Below are 17,689 nucleotides of genomic sequence, written 5' to 3' on the forward strand. Positions count from 1 at the left end.
ACCAAAGTCAGGCCTCTGTCAAGTTAATGTGAAACCTAGAACAATGGTTTCCACTGGAGTCTAGTGGCTTTGACTAGATATGCTGTCAATAAATTTAGCAAGGTCAAGTTTTGCAATGGCCTTTACCCCCAGGAAGAGAGCTGAGAGTCTGCTAACTGCAGACCCAAAAGGAGCCCGAACCCCAAACCACAGGCCTACTGCATATATAGCTTCCCTTTCATTAAATTGTTCATTCAACAAACTTTTTACCAACTTCCTAATGTGTGTCAGACCTTAGCCCAGCTCTATGAGGAATCAAAACATGAATCAAGCTTCAAAGACCAATTGAGAGCAGAATAAAGGTGATATATTCATCTGCCCATCCACCCATCTATCCATCCATCCATCCCTCCATCCATCCCTCCATTCATCTATCCATTCATCCATCTCTCCATCCATCTATCCATCCATCCATCATCCATCCACTTATCCATCCATCTGTCCATCCATCTATCCATCCATCCATCCATCCATCCATCCATCTATTCATCATCCATCCATCTGCCCATCCATCCATCTATCCATCCATCCATTCCTCCATCCACCTATCCATCCATCTATCCATCCATCCATCTACCTATCCATCCATCCATCCATCCATCCATCCATCATCCATCCACTTATCCATCCATCCATCCATCCATCCATCCATCCATCCAGTTGCCCATCCATCCATCCATCTATCCATCCATCTATCCATCCATCCATCCATGCATCCATTCATCTAATGTGAAGTATCTACTGGCTTCTATCATATCCACAAGGACAGAGGTCACCCTAACTCAATGGAATGATTTTAGGGATGTTAGGAAAATGCTCAAGACTTCTTTTGCCCAGTTCTCCTTTGCATCCTGATTGGTGTTTGAAATTTCACTATTAAATCTTTATACCTTATATTTAAAAATACCTCCCGGGTGTGATAAAATGTTAAGCCATAATGAGTCATTTCCACCTGACAGCTTTAAAAAAGGGATCCAAAAGTGGACTTTGATGGCACGTCGAAGAAACGAGGATGAGGGTCGTGGGTGGGAGAGGAGGGCTGGAGCCCCCAAGCCTAACCTCCCTGCCTGCGAACTGTCCCTGGTGCAGCTGGCTCTGCGTGCCTGTGACCCCCCACACTCTGAGGGGGCAGGAGTAGCGTCTGTCTTGCTCACCAAGCACCCTGTTGCTGACATGTGCTGGAGGTCAATAAATATTTAATGAATGAAAAAAATGAATCGATACATTTATACACAGATTGAGTCACACAGTGAACCTGTAACTTTGCCCTCTGGCCCAGGAAAGGTTCATTCGTCCATCAGGAGCCACAGGCCAGGGCCATGGGTCTGGGAGCTTTCACACTTCAGCCCAGAACAGGAATGAACTGTTCCAGAGAAAATAAAGATTAATAAAGGTTTAATGAAAGTCTATAAAACATAACATAATGTCCATTCTGTTGATGGTTACATGTAGTATTTATAAAAATACTATAATCTTTTGAAACAATTTGGGGTTTGCATTTTCTCTCTCTTTGCAGAATTTCCCAAAAATACATAATCAGTGCCAAGAAATCAAAGGCAGTTGCCAAATCTCCCCCAAAGACAAAAGTCCAAAAATCACTCCCCCAAATTCCCTGCCTAAAATTATAGATCATGCAGGTGCATTTTACTATAGATGATATTTACTAAACACAAGAGGCTCTGAACCTATGAATGCCTCTCAACTAAAGATTTTGTTTACAACGGTTACTTTTGGAGAAGAGATTAAAAAGCGTTGTGGATTTGGGTTGTAGGTCAATCCTCAATCAGTCATATCTAACAGACATTTCTAAACCACTCCAAGCTCCCAGCACTTCCAAGTGACACCCTCTCTGCCATCACCGTCCCATTGCCAGGGACATAGGGATTAGGTTTCTGGTCCACACTCAGGGCCATTTGCCCACGGCTGAGTTCCTTCATCTTTTTTTTTTTTAAATGTTTTTAGATTTATTTATTTTGAGAGAGAGAGAGAGCATGAGCGGTGGTGGGGGTGGAGGTGCAGAGAGAGGGAGAGAGAATACCAAGCAGGTGCCGCACTGCCAGCACACAGTCCAACATAGGGCTCGAACTCACAACTGTGAGATCATGACCTGAGCCAAAACCAAGAGTTGGACTGAGCCGTCCAGGTGCCCCCTTCACTGTCCTTAAGCATCACCCAAAGCCACACAGATTGAGGGGTGCTGCTAAAGGAATACAGAAGCCCAAGTCCCTGCCCTTGGACCGTCACGATGGAATCAATGAGAAAGGGACAGACACAGGAATCAAGTTAAATGGTGGTTCTCGGCAATTCTGTACCTGAGAATGACCAGCAGCACACCTGGAGAGGCTGGAGGCATTCCCAGCACAGTGCGGTTCCCTCAGCCACCCTTGGGTGCTGTCCTAACTTTTAGAACTATGCCCAGCCCCACTGGGCTCTCCAGGCAAACTCCCTGTACATCCCAAGAAAGCCACCTTCTTCTTTTGGCACTGGCTTCACATTTCACCTTGTCCCTTATCTCCAACTCGTGGCACATTGTCCCTCCTTCCATGCAGTGCCCCACGGCCCACCCAGCTCCATACTCTACCAACAGACTCTCCTGGCGGCCCGTATCTGCCGTTGTACCCGGAAAAAAACAAACAAACAAACACAGTTGCACCTTGGTCAAAATTCAGTGATTTGCAACCAGAGCATAGCAGCCTGCAAGTTGAGAAACCCTTGAGTTGCTCAATATGATCAAAGTCCCAAGCAGTGTGGGGACAACTGCCAGGTGACCGGCCCAGAGCAGGATGGGCGGACAGGGTAACAGGAGGTGATCCTCGGCGGGAATCAGGCCGTTCCCCAGGGAGCCATGAGTAAGGATACAGAGGAGGGGTGTGCCGTCAGTGGGCCCAGTGCAGGGAGTGTGGGCAGGCAGGCTGGGCTGACAGTGGGCGGCCCTCCGTGCCGGGCTTGGCAGTCAAGGCTTTATCCCACTAGCCCCAGAGAGTGACTGGAGGGTGTTTTAGGGAGATGACTATGTGTATCGGGCATTTTTCCAAAGTACAGAAATGACATTTCTGGTTGGTCCTGAATGTCCACCTTGGCCCAGCTGCCTCACATCGTGCACGGGGCAGTGAACCATTCAACCAATGACACACGTGCCCACACAAGCCCTTCTCAAAGAGCAAGGTAGCACTTTTCTCTCAAATACTCTGGCTTTGAAGCTTCCAGCTGGAGGGAGAGGGAGGACAGGAGGGTGGCAGCGTCCCTGCAGAGTCCTGTGTCACACAGGCTGCGCCCCAGCCAGGGTCCAGAGCAGCCCCACTGGCGAGGGACCCCATGAAGTGGATGGGACGCAAAGACATGTGAGTTTGGGGTGAGGCTCTGAGCCGGGAGGGTTTGGGGTTGACAGTCATGTGTCTCAGGGCTGTGAGGCCCCCGCCTACCAGAGCTATGGGCAGGCAAGGGTTCTCCAGGTGACACAGTCAATGTCCCCCCTTGAAAAGGGCAGCTGCAGTGGGCCGGGGACCCCTGGGGAGCCCAGCAGCCGACTGTGAGGGCAGCTGGGTTCCTAGTGAGCCAGAAAGGACAAGATCCCTGAGTGTTTGGGAAGAACTCTTTCATTGTCTGCCGGGTCTAGGGCTAAATCTGTTGAGTGTTTCAAAGCGGTGTCAGCTTGAGCTCACTGTCACTGACCCTTTGCACTGTGACAGGCTTGCTTCTCCTGTGAAGAGGGCCAGGCGGGGCACTCAGTTTCCAGACGTGGGAGCCTTATCCTCCCCACGGCCCTCACCCCTCCCACTAGCTCACACACACACTGGCATGGGAGAAGGGGAATGGAAGTTATAGATCTCTCTTAATAAGGGTAAAACAGGGGAAATTCCATGCAATCTGACCCCTGACTTAATCCTTCAACTACCTTGAACCCCACACCCCCAACAGCTGCCATGGTCTTCCCGGGATGGGCGGTCTTCCCGAGGCCTGCTGGGAGGGCCACAGGCAAAGTAGAAAGGGATCCGGGATTAGTGCCCTGACAGGGTCCCCAAACCGTGGAGTCACTCAGGACACTGGCTTTTTTGGTTGCACATTCCCACCAAGAGATTTAATTCCTGCAGTTTTCAAGGTCCAAAACCTCTTAATCGCTCGGTTTAGTTGTGAAGTCTTGGGAAACCGGAGAAGAGTCCCGTGGTTCCATTCTCCAGCGACTCAGCGCCAGGTCTGGGCTCAGCCCGGGTGCTGGGGTCGCAGCTTCGATGGACTCGGGAATGGATTCATCCATCATGATGATAAATCTTTAGCAGCACAGGCCTTGCATATGTTGGGCGTCCTTACAGGGCTTACAGGTTTTTACATATATTATCTTAGCATCTTCTAGACGGCTCTGGGAAGCAGCTGTTATGATGGAGATAGCCAGGTGAGTCACGTAAGGCTGAGCTGGTTGCTCAAAATTACTCAGACCTGAAGCCAGCCTCCATTCTTATCTGGCACCATCTGCTTTGCAAAAATCTTTTAAGCTGACTGTGTTTTACTTACCTGCATATATAATGGGATCAATGCTTTTTAAGCCTCTACAGAGAAATCTGTAAAGAAAAGGAAGCAACACAGATTCGTCCTCTGGTACCATGAAAATGTTACTATAAATACTTGTTTTCCAGTTAGGCGTTTGTTTTTGTTTTTAGATAAAAATCAATACAACTGAATGTCAGTTTTTGTTCTTAAAAGGCTCATTCTCTTCTATCAGAGACTCTTCCATTACACAAGAACAAGAAGTCTAAAAGCCTGTTTTCAAGGCTTCTTCCGATGTCTTTTTAAAAATGCAGTCAATCTTGCCAGTTCAGGGGTGATTCTTGGCGCTTTTAAGCTCAAACATTCCTCCCTTCAGCTAATCTTCATATTCCTCACTCTGCTTGCGGGTCGGATGGCTGCCAGGGCCACAGTTCTTGGCCCCGGGTTGCCAACGGCAATAACGCACCGGGAATTTTCCACTGGGGGCCGTTCTTGGGGAGGGCACCCAGCGCTTGATCTCCGAGATCCTCCTATGTGGAGGACCCTGGAAGGAGCATTCTGGAAGGAACAAGGAGTAGCTGGGACTCAGAACCCTCGGCCACTTCTCGCTAGGGGCTGGGGGCCCTGCCAGAGCTTGGGGGGCTTGGAGCAGAGTCTCCAAGAAGAAGCAAGCCACCCAGAGGCAGATGTTGCCTCTTCAACTCTGGGACGTGCACACCCACACCATGCACACCAACAGCTTCCCTGGAACAAGAGGGAAGTGAAAACAGATTTAGAACGACAGGTCTGTTTCCATCGGAGCCCACTCTTGGGCACAGGAGACCAGCAATAGCTTTGTTTTCGAAAGGCTCCTCCTTGGCAAGTACTTACAGCGGGCTACACTTAAACGAAGAAAAAATAAATATCTGAAACCATATTTTTTTATTCTTCAGAACACTGCAAAAGTGTCTGCTGTTCCTTTCAATATCTCACCTAGATGTATTCATGGGTTTAAATAAGGAAAAATCCCAACCTCCAGTTCCTGGCTCCATCTGTAACAGGACCCACAGGACCCCACCCTCAGGAGAGGCCCATGCTGGTTTGATGCACTGTGGTAGCCATCTTGGAATTTTTCATGATTTTTGCACAAGGGGCCCCACATTTTCATTTTGCACTGCCTTCTGCAAATGATGTAGCCAGTCCTGAGAACAGGCAAAGGTAACCCATAGTGCCTGTACTTTTCAGAAAAAAAGCACAAAATGGCCCTTTGTATTATGTCTGAAGACTAAGCTAGAAACACCACACGCTATTTCATCTGCGAGGCCTTTGCCTTTATGAAGAATTCTGCAATCTGAAATTTCATACTTGACCCAATTAAGTCTAAACTTCTTAAGTGTTTTAAAAACACATGCCTGAAGGTATCACTGGTCTCCCTCCGAGGGCTGACCCAGTCATATTCTTACCAATGCAAGTGTTATTTGTTAGGGCCAGGGACAGGAGATTTGTTTTCAGGGGCCATCTGGGAAAATGTAAGTGTCCTGTGGAGTAACTTCTTGGCCAGGATTAATACATGAGGTGGAGTGAGTGAGTGCTCAGGAGGGGCTGGGGTCCCAGAGGAGGACTGTAATGGTAAGAACAAGTTTATGGGGGGCTCTGGGAGGGCACTTAATGTCCAAGTCCTTAAAACAATGTTCTGGGCTCATGTGCCCCATTCTGATTCTCTCTTGAACCCATTACAATCACTCCACCCAAACTGTGCCTACCAGGGTCTGTAGTTTCCTCCATGCTGCTAAATCCAGTGATCACTTCTCAGTACTCATATTAGTTGATTTGTCTGAGGACTTGGCATGGTGGCTCACTCTCTCCAATGTGGAGCTCTGTCTTCACTCACCACTCTGGGTTGCCTCTTCCCTTGTGGCCACTCCCGTGCCCCATGCTACTGGGTCCTCCTGATCACCCAATCTCTGCTGTTGGAGGATTCCTGGAGTCACTGGCAAGGCCCTCCCCTTTTCTGTCTACAGCTCTCATCCAGTCTCATGGCTTTCAATCATAAGTCTATGCTGTTGTGTCCCAAATGGCCTTCTCCAGTCCAGTCTCCTCGCTGAACTCTACACCTCTATATCCAACCATGGGTGTCCCCACCTGTGCAGTGACAGCTATCCCAAATTCAACATGTCCAAAACAAAACTCCTCTTTTGTGCCCATCACCCTCCAAACCCAGATTCTTCCACCTCCCACTGTCTTCACCTTCTCAATAAGTGGCAACTCCATTCTTCAGCTGCCCAAGCAGAAACCTTGGGGCTATGTTTGACACCTGTCTCTCACACCCCACAGCTAACCCATCAGTGAAATGCTTCCAGCACTCACTTTTGTCACTGCTGGCATCTCCTACCTGGATGATCACAGGTCTCCCTGAAACAGCCCAGGCGTGACCTTGGGCAAGTTACTTAACCTAAGCTTCAGTTTCCCCACCTGTAAATGAGGACAACAACATACACATGATAGATTTCTTGCAGGATTACATAAGTTAATGCCAACAGAAGCGCTTAGCACATGTTTGGCACATCACAAGCCACTCACTACATTTAGCTGTGGTTATTTTTATTCTGATCATTAATAACTAACAGCTTCTGTGAAGTTGGGTTCAGAAAGCTAAATTTATAGAGAATGAGCATTAGACATTGTATTTAACTGTATTTTATTTAACATTAGTAAATCTCAGTCTCATGTTTTCATTTAACACTACATTTTTTATCACTGCAATGTTTCCAGTTCATTGCCCAGATAAATCATTTTCACAAGCTTAAAAATTTCATGGAAGAGTTATCTTGTTCATGGAGGTTACCAGTCCAGCTAGGACAATGTCCTGTTGCTTGTTTTCATTTCTGTTTTGACGTTAAGCCCCAAAGGGAGGTCCCACTGAGCTTTACTGGATTTCCAAGGGAAAGTCTGGCAGGCTGGGATCCGTGGATTCATACACTTTTCCAGTCTGGAGAGGTTGAGTCATCTGATTGCTGTATGGGTTACTTACTATAGTTGGCACTTGCTCTTGAGTTTCCACAACTACAACGAGTCTTCCAAATTCTTCCTTCTCCATAGATTCTGTCCTCTATGCTTTGGGGCACAAAGCTAACTACTGCCTTGTTGTTTTCCATGACAGATGTGAAGCCACCAGACTGTGCTCAATACCCGTTCTAGAAAGGACCCACTTCTATTCAGACATGAGTGCTTTTTTTCTACAACTCCGCATATTGCCATTCAGCTAGTCCCCTATACTGGCTTCCTAGGGCTGCTGTAACAAAGTATCACAAACTGGGTGGCTTAAAACAACAGATACTTATCTTCTTACAGTTCTAGAGACCAGAAGTCCAAAACTAGGGTGTCAGCAGGGCTTGTTCCTTCTGAGGACTGTGAGGGAAACTCTGTTCCACTCCCCGCTTCTGGTGGTTGCTGGCAAACCTTGGCATTTCTTGGCTTATAGACATATCATTGCAATCTCTGTCTCCTTCCTCACATGGCGTCCTCCCTGTTTTTCTGTGTGCTCGCAAGGCCATCTTGTTATAAGAACACCAGTCTTATTGGTTTAGAAGCTTACCCTAGTCCAGTATGACCTCACCTTAACTATATTATAATGAGCTTATCTGCAGTTATATCTGCAACGACCTTATCTCCAGATAAAGGCACATTCTGAGGCACTAGACATTAGGATTTCAACATTATCTTCTTGGGGGGGATATAATTCAACCCATAACATCCTTTATTGTATAAAGCTTTCCCATGGAACATTTTAACTATGAATCATCTAATCTTTGACTCTCTAGACAATATTCTTATAACCTGTGTCTTTTTACTTTTTAATATTTTTCTTGTCTAATAGGTTTTTATTCACCTATACCTTGAAAAGGGAAAAACAACAACATAGCAAATCTAGACAACTATCTTGTCAGGAAAAACAGCTATGCAAAGGCACCAATGTATTTTATTAAATGAAATCTGATCATTTCATTTAGAAATATCTATCTGCTGTATTTTTAATGGCTTCTAATGAAATTTGGTGAGTTGGAATTAGAGAGATAATGCCTCCTGAGGAATGGTTTGGAATTTTTATGACTGTGGTTACTTAAACTTGGAGTTTTCACTAAATCAATAGATTGCTCAATCTCGCTGAGTTGAAAATGGTCTCTACAAGCATCTAACCACATACCCATGGTTTTCATTTGTATTAACACGGGCTTCTCCCCAAACCAGTTCTTATTATGAAAAATAGGTTTTTCTTTAGTCCTCCAAAAGAGAGGGGAAAAATTTAATCTATAAATTGTCATTTCTCTATGATGTGGGAAAGATGTTTCACATTGATATCCCTGAATGACGTGAGCAAGCCCTAAACACCATGGTAGTAAGAAGTTAGTCATACAATTATTCTGTCTCTGCCTGTCACAGAAAGACTGCAGTTCTACAACATGGGTAGATGGCAGAGAAGTCCTCATAAACTTAAAATACAGATGCCTGCCAGTCTGAAAAAGAACCCAAGGAAAGTTCCAGAATGTTTGGAGCTGTAACGAAGGAAACTTCATTTTTAGAGCCAAAAAAACCCCACAGTGTGGCCCACTCTGAATGAATATGAAATGGTTTTTCAAAGGTATTACTTGATCACTTTCTCATAATTCTTATATATTTGTGTAAGAAGGTGTACTAAAATCGCACCTCCAGCTTCTAGGAAAGAGATCCATTTGCTTTGTACGTTAATAAGGAACACGGCAGCCAGCACGTGCTTAGGAAATACTAGAGTATTGCCGCTGGAGTCCAATCCAATTATTCGGATATAGCATAAAAGGTCTTTCTTTTCTCATGTTAGTTTTGCTCATTTATATCATTAAGGTGAATCCAAATCTTCCTTGAGTTTATTCTTTGTTCCCAAGTTGTAGCATTTGTGAAATATCTAAGCAATAATGCACAGCCAAGCTAGCTGGGGCAACAAGAACACACCGTTTTTTGAGCCATTTTCTTAAGTTGCTGAACATCAAGGTTGAGACAACTCTGCATTCTTTCAAAGTCCAAGGACCATTTTATTTAAAGGCAGCTCTTCCTCTTTCTTGATAAGTGCTAGGAAACAAGGTTGTATGCTGTCTCCACAGTGGATCCAACCCCATGTCAGGAGCCCTTGGGGACAGTGTAATGTGTGTGATGAGGTGTGTGTGATGGCCCGTTCCCAGATGGCTTGATATCTCCCACTGCAGGGCAGACCAAACCTAAAAAGAGGCTGAGTGGCCGAATCTTCCAACTCTTCACCAAGACATGAGCCCAGGGGGTTCTGGGTAAAGAAATTCCCACACGCCTGGCTCATGAACCTCCTTCCCCACGGGCCGCACCACTCCCACGCCAGGTCTGACATGCCCTTCAGTAGTGTGGGTGGGGAAGGGCCAACGAGCCCCGTGTGTCCACAGGAGAGCTAAAGTAGCCAAAGGTGAGACTTCTGCGAGGTGGGGACATCGTGTGACTCAAAGGTCCTACTGGCCTCACATCTGCACCCCTCCAGGCAGCCTGGGGGGCAGGGAGGCCTGAGCTCACACCTTATCCGGCAGGAGAAAGGTCTTCGGGAGACCAGACAAAATGAAGAATTGATGTGCCTAGGGACACTGGACAGTAAAAAAGCAGGAGCAGTGGCTAGGCAAACATTGTGTCTGTCCCTTGTCCCAGCCAGGCTGTCCCCACTGGCCCCCACTGTTGACACCTAATTAGGAGACAAAGCTCCAAAGCTGACGCAGCTAGACTCCAGGTGGGCTGGGAGGTTGAATGCAATGGAGAGACTACACCATGTTCCTGCTCCTTTTTTTTTTTTTTTTTTTTAATTATTTATTTCCTTAAAAAAAAAAAAAAAAAAAAAAAAACAAGGAATGTAGCTCACAGACAACAGAGGAAGGAGCACCATAAAAGTTTATATGGAAAAAAACCCTCACCTTTCAGATCTGGTGCTCATAAAACCAGATCCAGTTTGAGGGGCCGAGCGTGCCCTGGTGTGTTTCACAGCTGGCCTTCGAGGATTTTCATGTTACTTTATAGCCTCGGGGCTTTCTGAGACCCTGCTGAGGGCAAACCCTACATCCTGCTGGCCTTCCTGTCTGTGCTCATTCGCCTTCCCGAAAACCAAATTGGTTTTTTGGTTTTTGGTTTTTCTTTTAGCAATTCTAGCTCATCACTGCCCCATGAAACTTTCAAGGGACTTATAACCTCTCAGCCTGCTTGCCAAAGTGATTTGACTTCAGGCCGTTCCCTGGAAAAGTCAGGAGAGGATGTTTCTAGTCAAGCAAGTTTAGGAAATGCCGCGCAGCGTTTTCTAGAAGTTCACAGTGCACACCTGCATAGTAAGGGTGGTGAGAAGGTCTGTGGTTACCGGCTTTCGACAGACCCACCTGACATTTACATCCTCACAGGAGACATCCTGCAAACACAGCGTGGCAAGAAACACTCGCTGGGAAACACCATCCTAAATCCTGCTCAAGCACACACCTAAGCCACGTATTGCCCACCCAGGAGTGTGCTTTGGAGGCTTTGCAAACCCAGATGCAAGACACAACATTTATTCCTGGAATGCATTATCTTGTTACGCTCAGCCTCACCCACCCAGGCCGTCAAGGTCTTTTTTGGAACTTGATTCTTAGAACCATATTTGTCTTGGACTCACATCTCTCTAGCGCACGCTTCCACAAGCACGCACACGTCTGCAGGAAAAAGTGGCCCGCAGGTGAAGCCAGTTGCAACTCTACATGGCCCGGCGGGTCCTGTATGCACTGCCCCTCTTGGGAGGCATGCTTGGGCAGGATCCTTCCGGAGCATCAGGGATGGTTTTAGGTGGTTTCCCAGGAGGTGCCTTCATTTGAAATTGTTTTTCCATTGAATGGCCCCACGGAGAACAGTGGTTGCTGGGAAGCTGAATTATGACCTAATGCCAGTAGCAGCTGCTGGTAACTCCAGGGAAGGGGTGGGGAGCTGGTGTCTGGGAGTTGGGGGCTCATTAACACTCACTTCTTAAATTAGCAAATCCTTCTAGTACAAGTTTAAAAATAGCAACCTAATGGTTTCTAAAATTAGCAGTCACAGCTCTCCATAAATATTTAGACCTCCAATAAACTTCTGGTCCACTTCCCTAGACTAACGGGGTCAAGCAGGCTTAGCTTTTATGCCACATTCTTGAGGATCAGTGTACTTAACGATTGACCTTGACAAGCAAGAGCTTTGAGAAGCCTCAGAATGGCCAGGACCAGGGACAGCCTGAGCGGCCATCAGCCTGGGGACAACCTCCATGCAGGACTGGAAGGATCTCAAAGGCCACTTGGAGAAGTTGGGAGCCTCCAGGCTACGTGTAGGAACCGACTGTCCAGGCTGGCCTGGGACTGTCCCAATTTCACACTGCGAGTCCCCTGCCCTGGGCAACCTCTCAGTCTCCAGCAAACCAGAACCGTTGGGTCACCCTGGCCACCTGAACCACTGCAAAAGGATCAAGACTAATGTTCTCTGGGGACAAGTGGGATAAGTGTTGACTCTCCAGAATACACTGATGACACCACCCCTCAGTCTTCATGCCAACATCCGTCCTATTGACTCGCGAAGCGTAGCATTTGAAGGAGGAATCAAACCAGGGAAAAGACCAGCCAGGCCAGGCAGAGAACTTCACCCCCTGCACCCGGTTCCCCCATGTGTAAAACAGGATGAACAGTCGCTGCATGACCGGGTTACTACGGGGACACATGGGGCAACGTTATGTCAGTGCTCTGCAAAGTGCCCGGCATCCCTCAGGCCCAGAAATGGGCACTTTTGGTGGTAGCTCTGTTGGGGCACTCAGCACACGGGGCGGGGGGCTCACTGCAGCAGCCCTGCCTCATCCATCAGAGTGACCCTCTACCTGGGTGCCATCTCCTCCCCGGCAGTGGCTGTAAGACAGCCGGCCCCGCCCTGCCCTGGACAGCAGAGATTGTCGGGCGCCCCCCACCCCGAGCCCAGCCCCTGCACAGAGTGGGTGCTCGCTAAGTGGAGGGAAGAAGCCTTGGAGCAGAGTCTAAAGAAAGCCAGCATCATGACAAGGCGCAGGTGGCCTGTCAGGGTGAAGTGCGTGTGGAGACCACCGCGTCCTGAAGAAAGCATCATTTAAAACGCCTGTGAAAACCCTAACATTGACCACTGCGTGTCCTGCTGGGCACCACACTGTTTCGTTGTCCCCTAGTTTTGTTTGTCTGTTTAGCAGCACGGAACTAAGAAATACCCGCTGCAATGCTGAGACATCGAAGCCCGGTAGTTCTAAATCCCGCAAGATGACGGTACGGGCCCCCCGTGGCAATGTCACTTGTGTTACTAACCAAATCCTGCGCTGTAATTTAGTAGGGGGTTTCTCCACAAGGGGACCCAGAGTTAAAGACAGTCGCAGTGAGCCTCTGTGCCGCCTGGGAGATGCCCCCCCAGCCCACATTTCGCTCCCTGCAGCCTTCCTGCGTTTAACTGAGATGAAGGAAGTAGGTTTTGCCCACTGAGTTCTTCCTTGGTTTGGGATGCTGAAGTGACTTGTCATCAGCAGAGAAGCTTCCAGAACCAGGAAACACTCTGGGGCCATGGAGTCCAGCTCCCTCATGTTAGAGAAAGAAGCTGAGCCCAGACAGACACCCCGAGTCACTCAGCGGGTGGGGGTGACAGGGTGGATTGGTACCCTGCCCCGGGCAGGAGAGAGGACCCAGTGGTGTTCACCAGGGTTTTCTGCTCACCTGCCCGCCTTCCCTCCTCCCTTCCTCTCCTCATCGCGTCCTTTCCCTTGCCTCCCTGCCTCTCTCCTTCCTCCCTTCCAACACTTCCCGAGTGTCCCCTATTCGTCTGGCACTACATAGGTGCCGGGTCCTTGCCCCCAAGAAGCGTTCTGGATTTGGCCATGGTTAGAATTTCTGAAACCTCTGAAATGGCTCCGCATTCCCGTCTCTCTGCAAGTCAGGTAGCGACAAGCACACCGCTCCGCAGACAGGTGTGAGGGGAGGTGCCCTGGTTTGTGGTCCTGGCCCCAGCACCTAAGGAGCTGTGACCTTGGTCACTCCCTGGCCCCTGACATCAGTGCGCAATCTCGAAGTTCACATCCAGCTCTGGGGTTCTGGAAGAAAGCGTCAGACCTGCCTGTGGGTATTAAACCTTTCCCTCTCTGAGAGCCCAGGGAAGTCACCCCCTTTCGGGAGACGTTTCATCCTGACAGGCAGTCTGGGGCTAATTTCTCAGGCACAGGTAGGCACACCTTAGCTCTTGTCAGTCCACGTGTGGGTTTAACAACGGAAGTGATTAGGGACCAAGCAGCACGAAATGAGATTCAAACGCAGCCGAAGTGTTTAAGGGTAGGCAGAAGGCAGAACTTTCCACGCCGGCTTGCTAAGTGCTGATAGATCAGAAACTGGGGCTCTGGACTGCCCTTGCGGGGCGGGGAGGGGGGCGCCGGGGAAGGGCAGGCGGGCCAGATTTCTGCTGTCATCCCTTCCCCTTCTGGCCTCGCAGGGAAAATGTCTTGGACAGGCAGCTTATCCTTGCACCCAATGAAGTGTCAGAAACTGTTTTTAAAAATATGTTAATTGTCATGGCAACTGCCCACGGAAAACTCAGTTTCGGGGGCAGAAATAAACGCAGCAAGATAATCTTTAACCCATTTCCCTTCTCTCCCTGCCCCGCCTCCCGGCCTCATTAGGACTCCGGCGCGCGCCTGAGCGAGCCCGGCAGCCGGCCACCGGGGCCATGGCCAGCACCGCCGTGCAACTGCTGGGCTTCCTGCTCAGCTTCCTGGGCCTGGTGGGCACGCTGATCACCACCATCCTGCCGCACTGGCGCCGCACGGCGCACGTGGGCACCAACATCCTGACGGCCGTGTCCTACCTGAAGGGGCTGTGGATGGAGTGCGTGTGGCACAGCACGGGCATCTACCAGTGCCAGATCTACCGCTCGCTGCTGGCGCTGCCCCGCGACCTGCAGGCGGCGCGCGCGCTCATGGTCATCTCCTGCCTGCTCGCGGGCGTGGCCTGCGCCTGCGCCGTGGTGGGCATGAAGTGCACGCGCTGCGCCAAGGGCACGCCCGCCAAGACCACGTTCGCCGTGCTGGGCGGCGCGCTCTTCATCCTGTCCGGCCTGCTCTGCCTGGTGGCGGTGTCCTGGACCACCAACGACGTGGTGCAGAACTTCTACAACCCGCTGCTGCCCAGCGGCATGAAGTTCGAGATCGGGCAGGCCCTGTACCTCGGCTTCATCTCCTCGTCCCTGTCGCTCATCGGCGGCACGCTGCTCTGCCTGGCCTGCCAGGACGAGGGGCCCTCCAGGCCCTACCAGGCCCAGCCCAGGGCCGCGACCGCCACCGCGCCCGCCTACCGGCCCCCCGCCGCCTTCAAGGACAACCGGGCCCCCTCGGCCACCTCGGCCTCGCTCAGCGGGTACAGACTGAACGACTATGTGTGAGTCCCCGGGGCCCGTCCCTCCCCGAGTCCACAGCGGCACCAGGACCCAGACTGGCTCCGATGCAGGGTCCCGGCACAGAGTTTACTTCCGGGCTACTTTTTTGTCCAGAGGAATTAATATGAATATGAGGGAGTGGGCTGAGAACACAGGGAAGGAAGGGAAAATAGGAGAGGGGAGAAAAGCTCTGTATACCAAAGACTTAAAAAAAAAAAAAAAATCCTTTCCGTTTTTGTATTTATTATATGTATTTATGTGGGTGATTGAATAACAGCTGAATGAAAAGCGACTTGGGAGTTGGGTCAGTGGGGTTTGTTTGCGATACAGGAATAAACCTCTTGGGTGTGGTTGTTAATGAAATGGACAGTATTTGTTTCTGTTTCCAGTCTGTTCTGTCTGCTAAGGTCTTGTAACCACAACCTACTGCAGGACTCCATATCGCCAAGCAATGGGGACCCTCAGAGGGTGGCCACAACCCACATACGATGGGAAAATCAGAGGAGGGCCGGGCTGATATTCATGGAAATGATGCTTGAGGGATATTCACCAAGAACAGTCACTCCAGCTTAAGCCCAGAGGCAGGGCAGGAAGTATGGGGTCCCTGGGGGAAAAGATGATTGCTTTAAATCACAAAGTAAAGATAACGGTCGTTTTCTCCTGGTAGCCTCCACTAGTAAGGAAGCAAAAGTCAGAAGAAAAAAGACAGAGCAAAAGGTGCCTGGCCGCTTGGCTCCCGAGGCATTGGCAAGAAGCCCAGTTAGGAGCACGGCTCAAGCCCGACTGCCCCGCAGATCACCGCTGGCTTTTCTGGGGACAGAAGCATGATGCCAGCTGCCTTCAGAGCAGGTACCAGAGTTTGTTGACTTCTTTAGCTGGAAAGAACTGCTGACAGGGCCACATGAGCTCTGACTGCTGTAAGAACATTGATGATGTTTCCTGGTTGTGATCTCAATCACGTGGTCACACACACACACACTCGCTCACACTCAGACTCTTACGGCTGTCCCATTAGCTGGTCCGGGGAGCTTGGTCCTGTTCCGTGTCCTTTCATTCCACAGCCTTGCCCATGATGTGCCCTGATGGTGCCCTGCTCTTGTCTCTGTCCCGAACCTCAAGTTCTGAACGTGTAAAGAAAATACCCTGTTGGGGGAAGAGTGGAGACTGAGACCTACCCACAGAGTGGCACTTTCGCGAATTCCTCCATTCTCAAGGGGTTTTGTAGAAGGGCCACCAGGGCTCCAGGGTTCTAGCATTACTGCCTGCAGGGAAGAGAGCCACAACAGGTCAGCACAGACCCAGAGCCAACTGGCCAGGCTTGCTGCTGTGGCCTGGTGAAACCCTTGCCCCAGGACCAGGGGGGCTAGAAGGGGAGGCTCCAGGACAAGGGTCAAGAGGCCAGGCAGGCCGCAGCCTGGGGCCCCCGGATCCAGTAAGGCCAGAGGTGGGTTTATACTCTACGAACTTCATGCTTCCTCCTGACAAGGTCCTCCAGGCCCTCAGACCAGGCCATTGAGATGGTGACGGGGAATCCCAGCCGCCGTGGGCTTCTCCTGCCATTGGTGCCTCCCCCAGACGGAAGCTCTCACCAGTAATGTACAAGCACTGAGAGCCCATCTGGTCCCTTTGGGCCTTACCAGTTAGAGCTACTGAACTGCACCACTGCTGACTCATAACAGCATGAAAAATGAGGGACTAATGGAGCAGCTCCGTACTGTTTTTTGCTGACCTTCAGACCCCAGGCAACAAATGCCATGTCTGTTCGGAAGGACGGGTGCGGTCCATTTTAGCTTTTATCCGACTGCAGAGAAGCTATGTGGGCTGGGATCTGCCATCCCTTTCAGACCAGGGATTTACACCCGAAACGTCATCATTTCATGCAGGTTGAAACCAGCAATTTTAACCTACATTTTAAATTACACAAATAAATCAATCTGAACCAATAAAGAAGGCAAAGAAAATCTAAAAATAACATGATGTTCTGCTAGTCCTACCTTGATGGTCATGGTCTAGAATGTGCCTGGTGAAGTTATTCTAGGTAATAGACCTAGTACAAATTAAAGAAAAAAAATCGGTTTCTTTTTTCAAACTCTTTCTCGAATTCTGTCACAACTAAATTAAATATGTCCATATCTCCTACTCAGGTGAAAGACCAATAATAATAGTGATTAGAGTGTATTGAGCACTTACTATATGCCCAGTTCATTCTTTTTGTTTACTAACCTGGTCCAATGAGATAAACGCTATTCTTAACCTCATTTTACAAAGGAGGAAGTTAAATCCGTTAAGCATTGGACTTCCACTCAGGTCAGGATCTCGCAGTTCACGGGTTCAAGCCTGGCATTGGGCTCTGTGCTAACAGTACAGAGCCTGCTAGGGATTCTCTCTCTCTCTCCCTCTGTCTCTCTGCCCTTCCTCCACTCACTCTCTCTCTCTCTCTCTCTCAAAATAAATAAACTTTAAAAATATTCTTTAAAAAAAAAAAAAAGAAACGAGGAAATGAAAATATAAAGAGATAAGTTACTTGACCAGTATTTGCCCAGGGTCACAGCGCCACTGAGTAAAAGACCCAGGATTAAAAGACAGGTGAGCAGGGGACAAATACGTTCACTCAAGTAGCAACGTGACCCATAGTCTCATTACTTTTGTGTCCAGACTATTTGCAAATAATTCAGCGATTATTTCATGACCACACACAGCTCTTTCCACAATCATCATCCCACAGAGCTTCTGG

At 49.1% G+C, this 17,689-nt stretch overlaps 1 protein-coding gene across 6 annotated transcripts in view; it reads left to right on the forward strand.

The window, feature by feature from the left end:
- Positions 1-15,324, forward strand: part of CLDN14 (claudin 14) — a 91,200-nt gene extending 75,876 nt beyond the window's left edge. For 2 of the 6 annotated variants that reach the window (XM_045501425.1, XM_045501424.1), the window contains exon 3: positions 14,204-15,324. In XM_045501425.1, the coding sequence (XP_045357381.1) occupies positions 14,251-14,961 (711 nt within the window). In that variant the 5' untranslated portion in view covers positions 14,204-14,250 and the 3' untranslated portion in view covers positions 14,962-15,324. The other 4 variants (XM_045501423.1, XM_045501421.1, XM_045501420.1 and 1 more) reach the window with 4 other exon arrangements.
- Positions 15,325-17,689: the final 2,365 nt, after the last annotated feature.

This window comes from Leopardus geoffroyi, chromosome C2 (assembly GCF_018350155.1).
Source record: "Leopardus geoffroyi isolate Oge1 chromosome C2, O.geoffroyi_Oge1_pat1.0, whole genome shotgun sequence".
In the NCBI taxonomy this organism is placed as follows: domain Eukaryota; kingdom Metazoa; phylum Chordata; class Mammalia; order Carnivora; family Felidae; genus Leopardus; species Leopardus geoffroyi.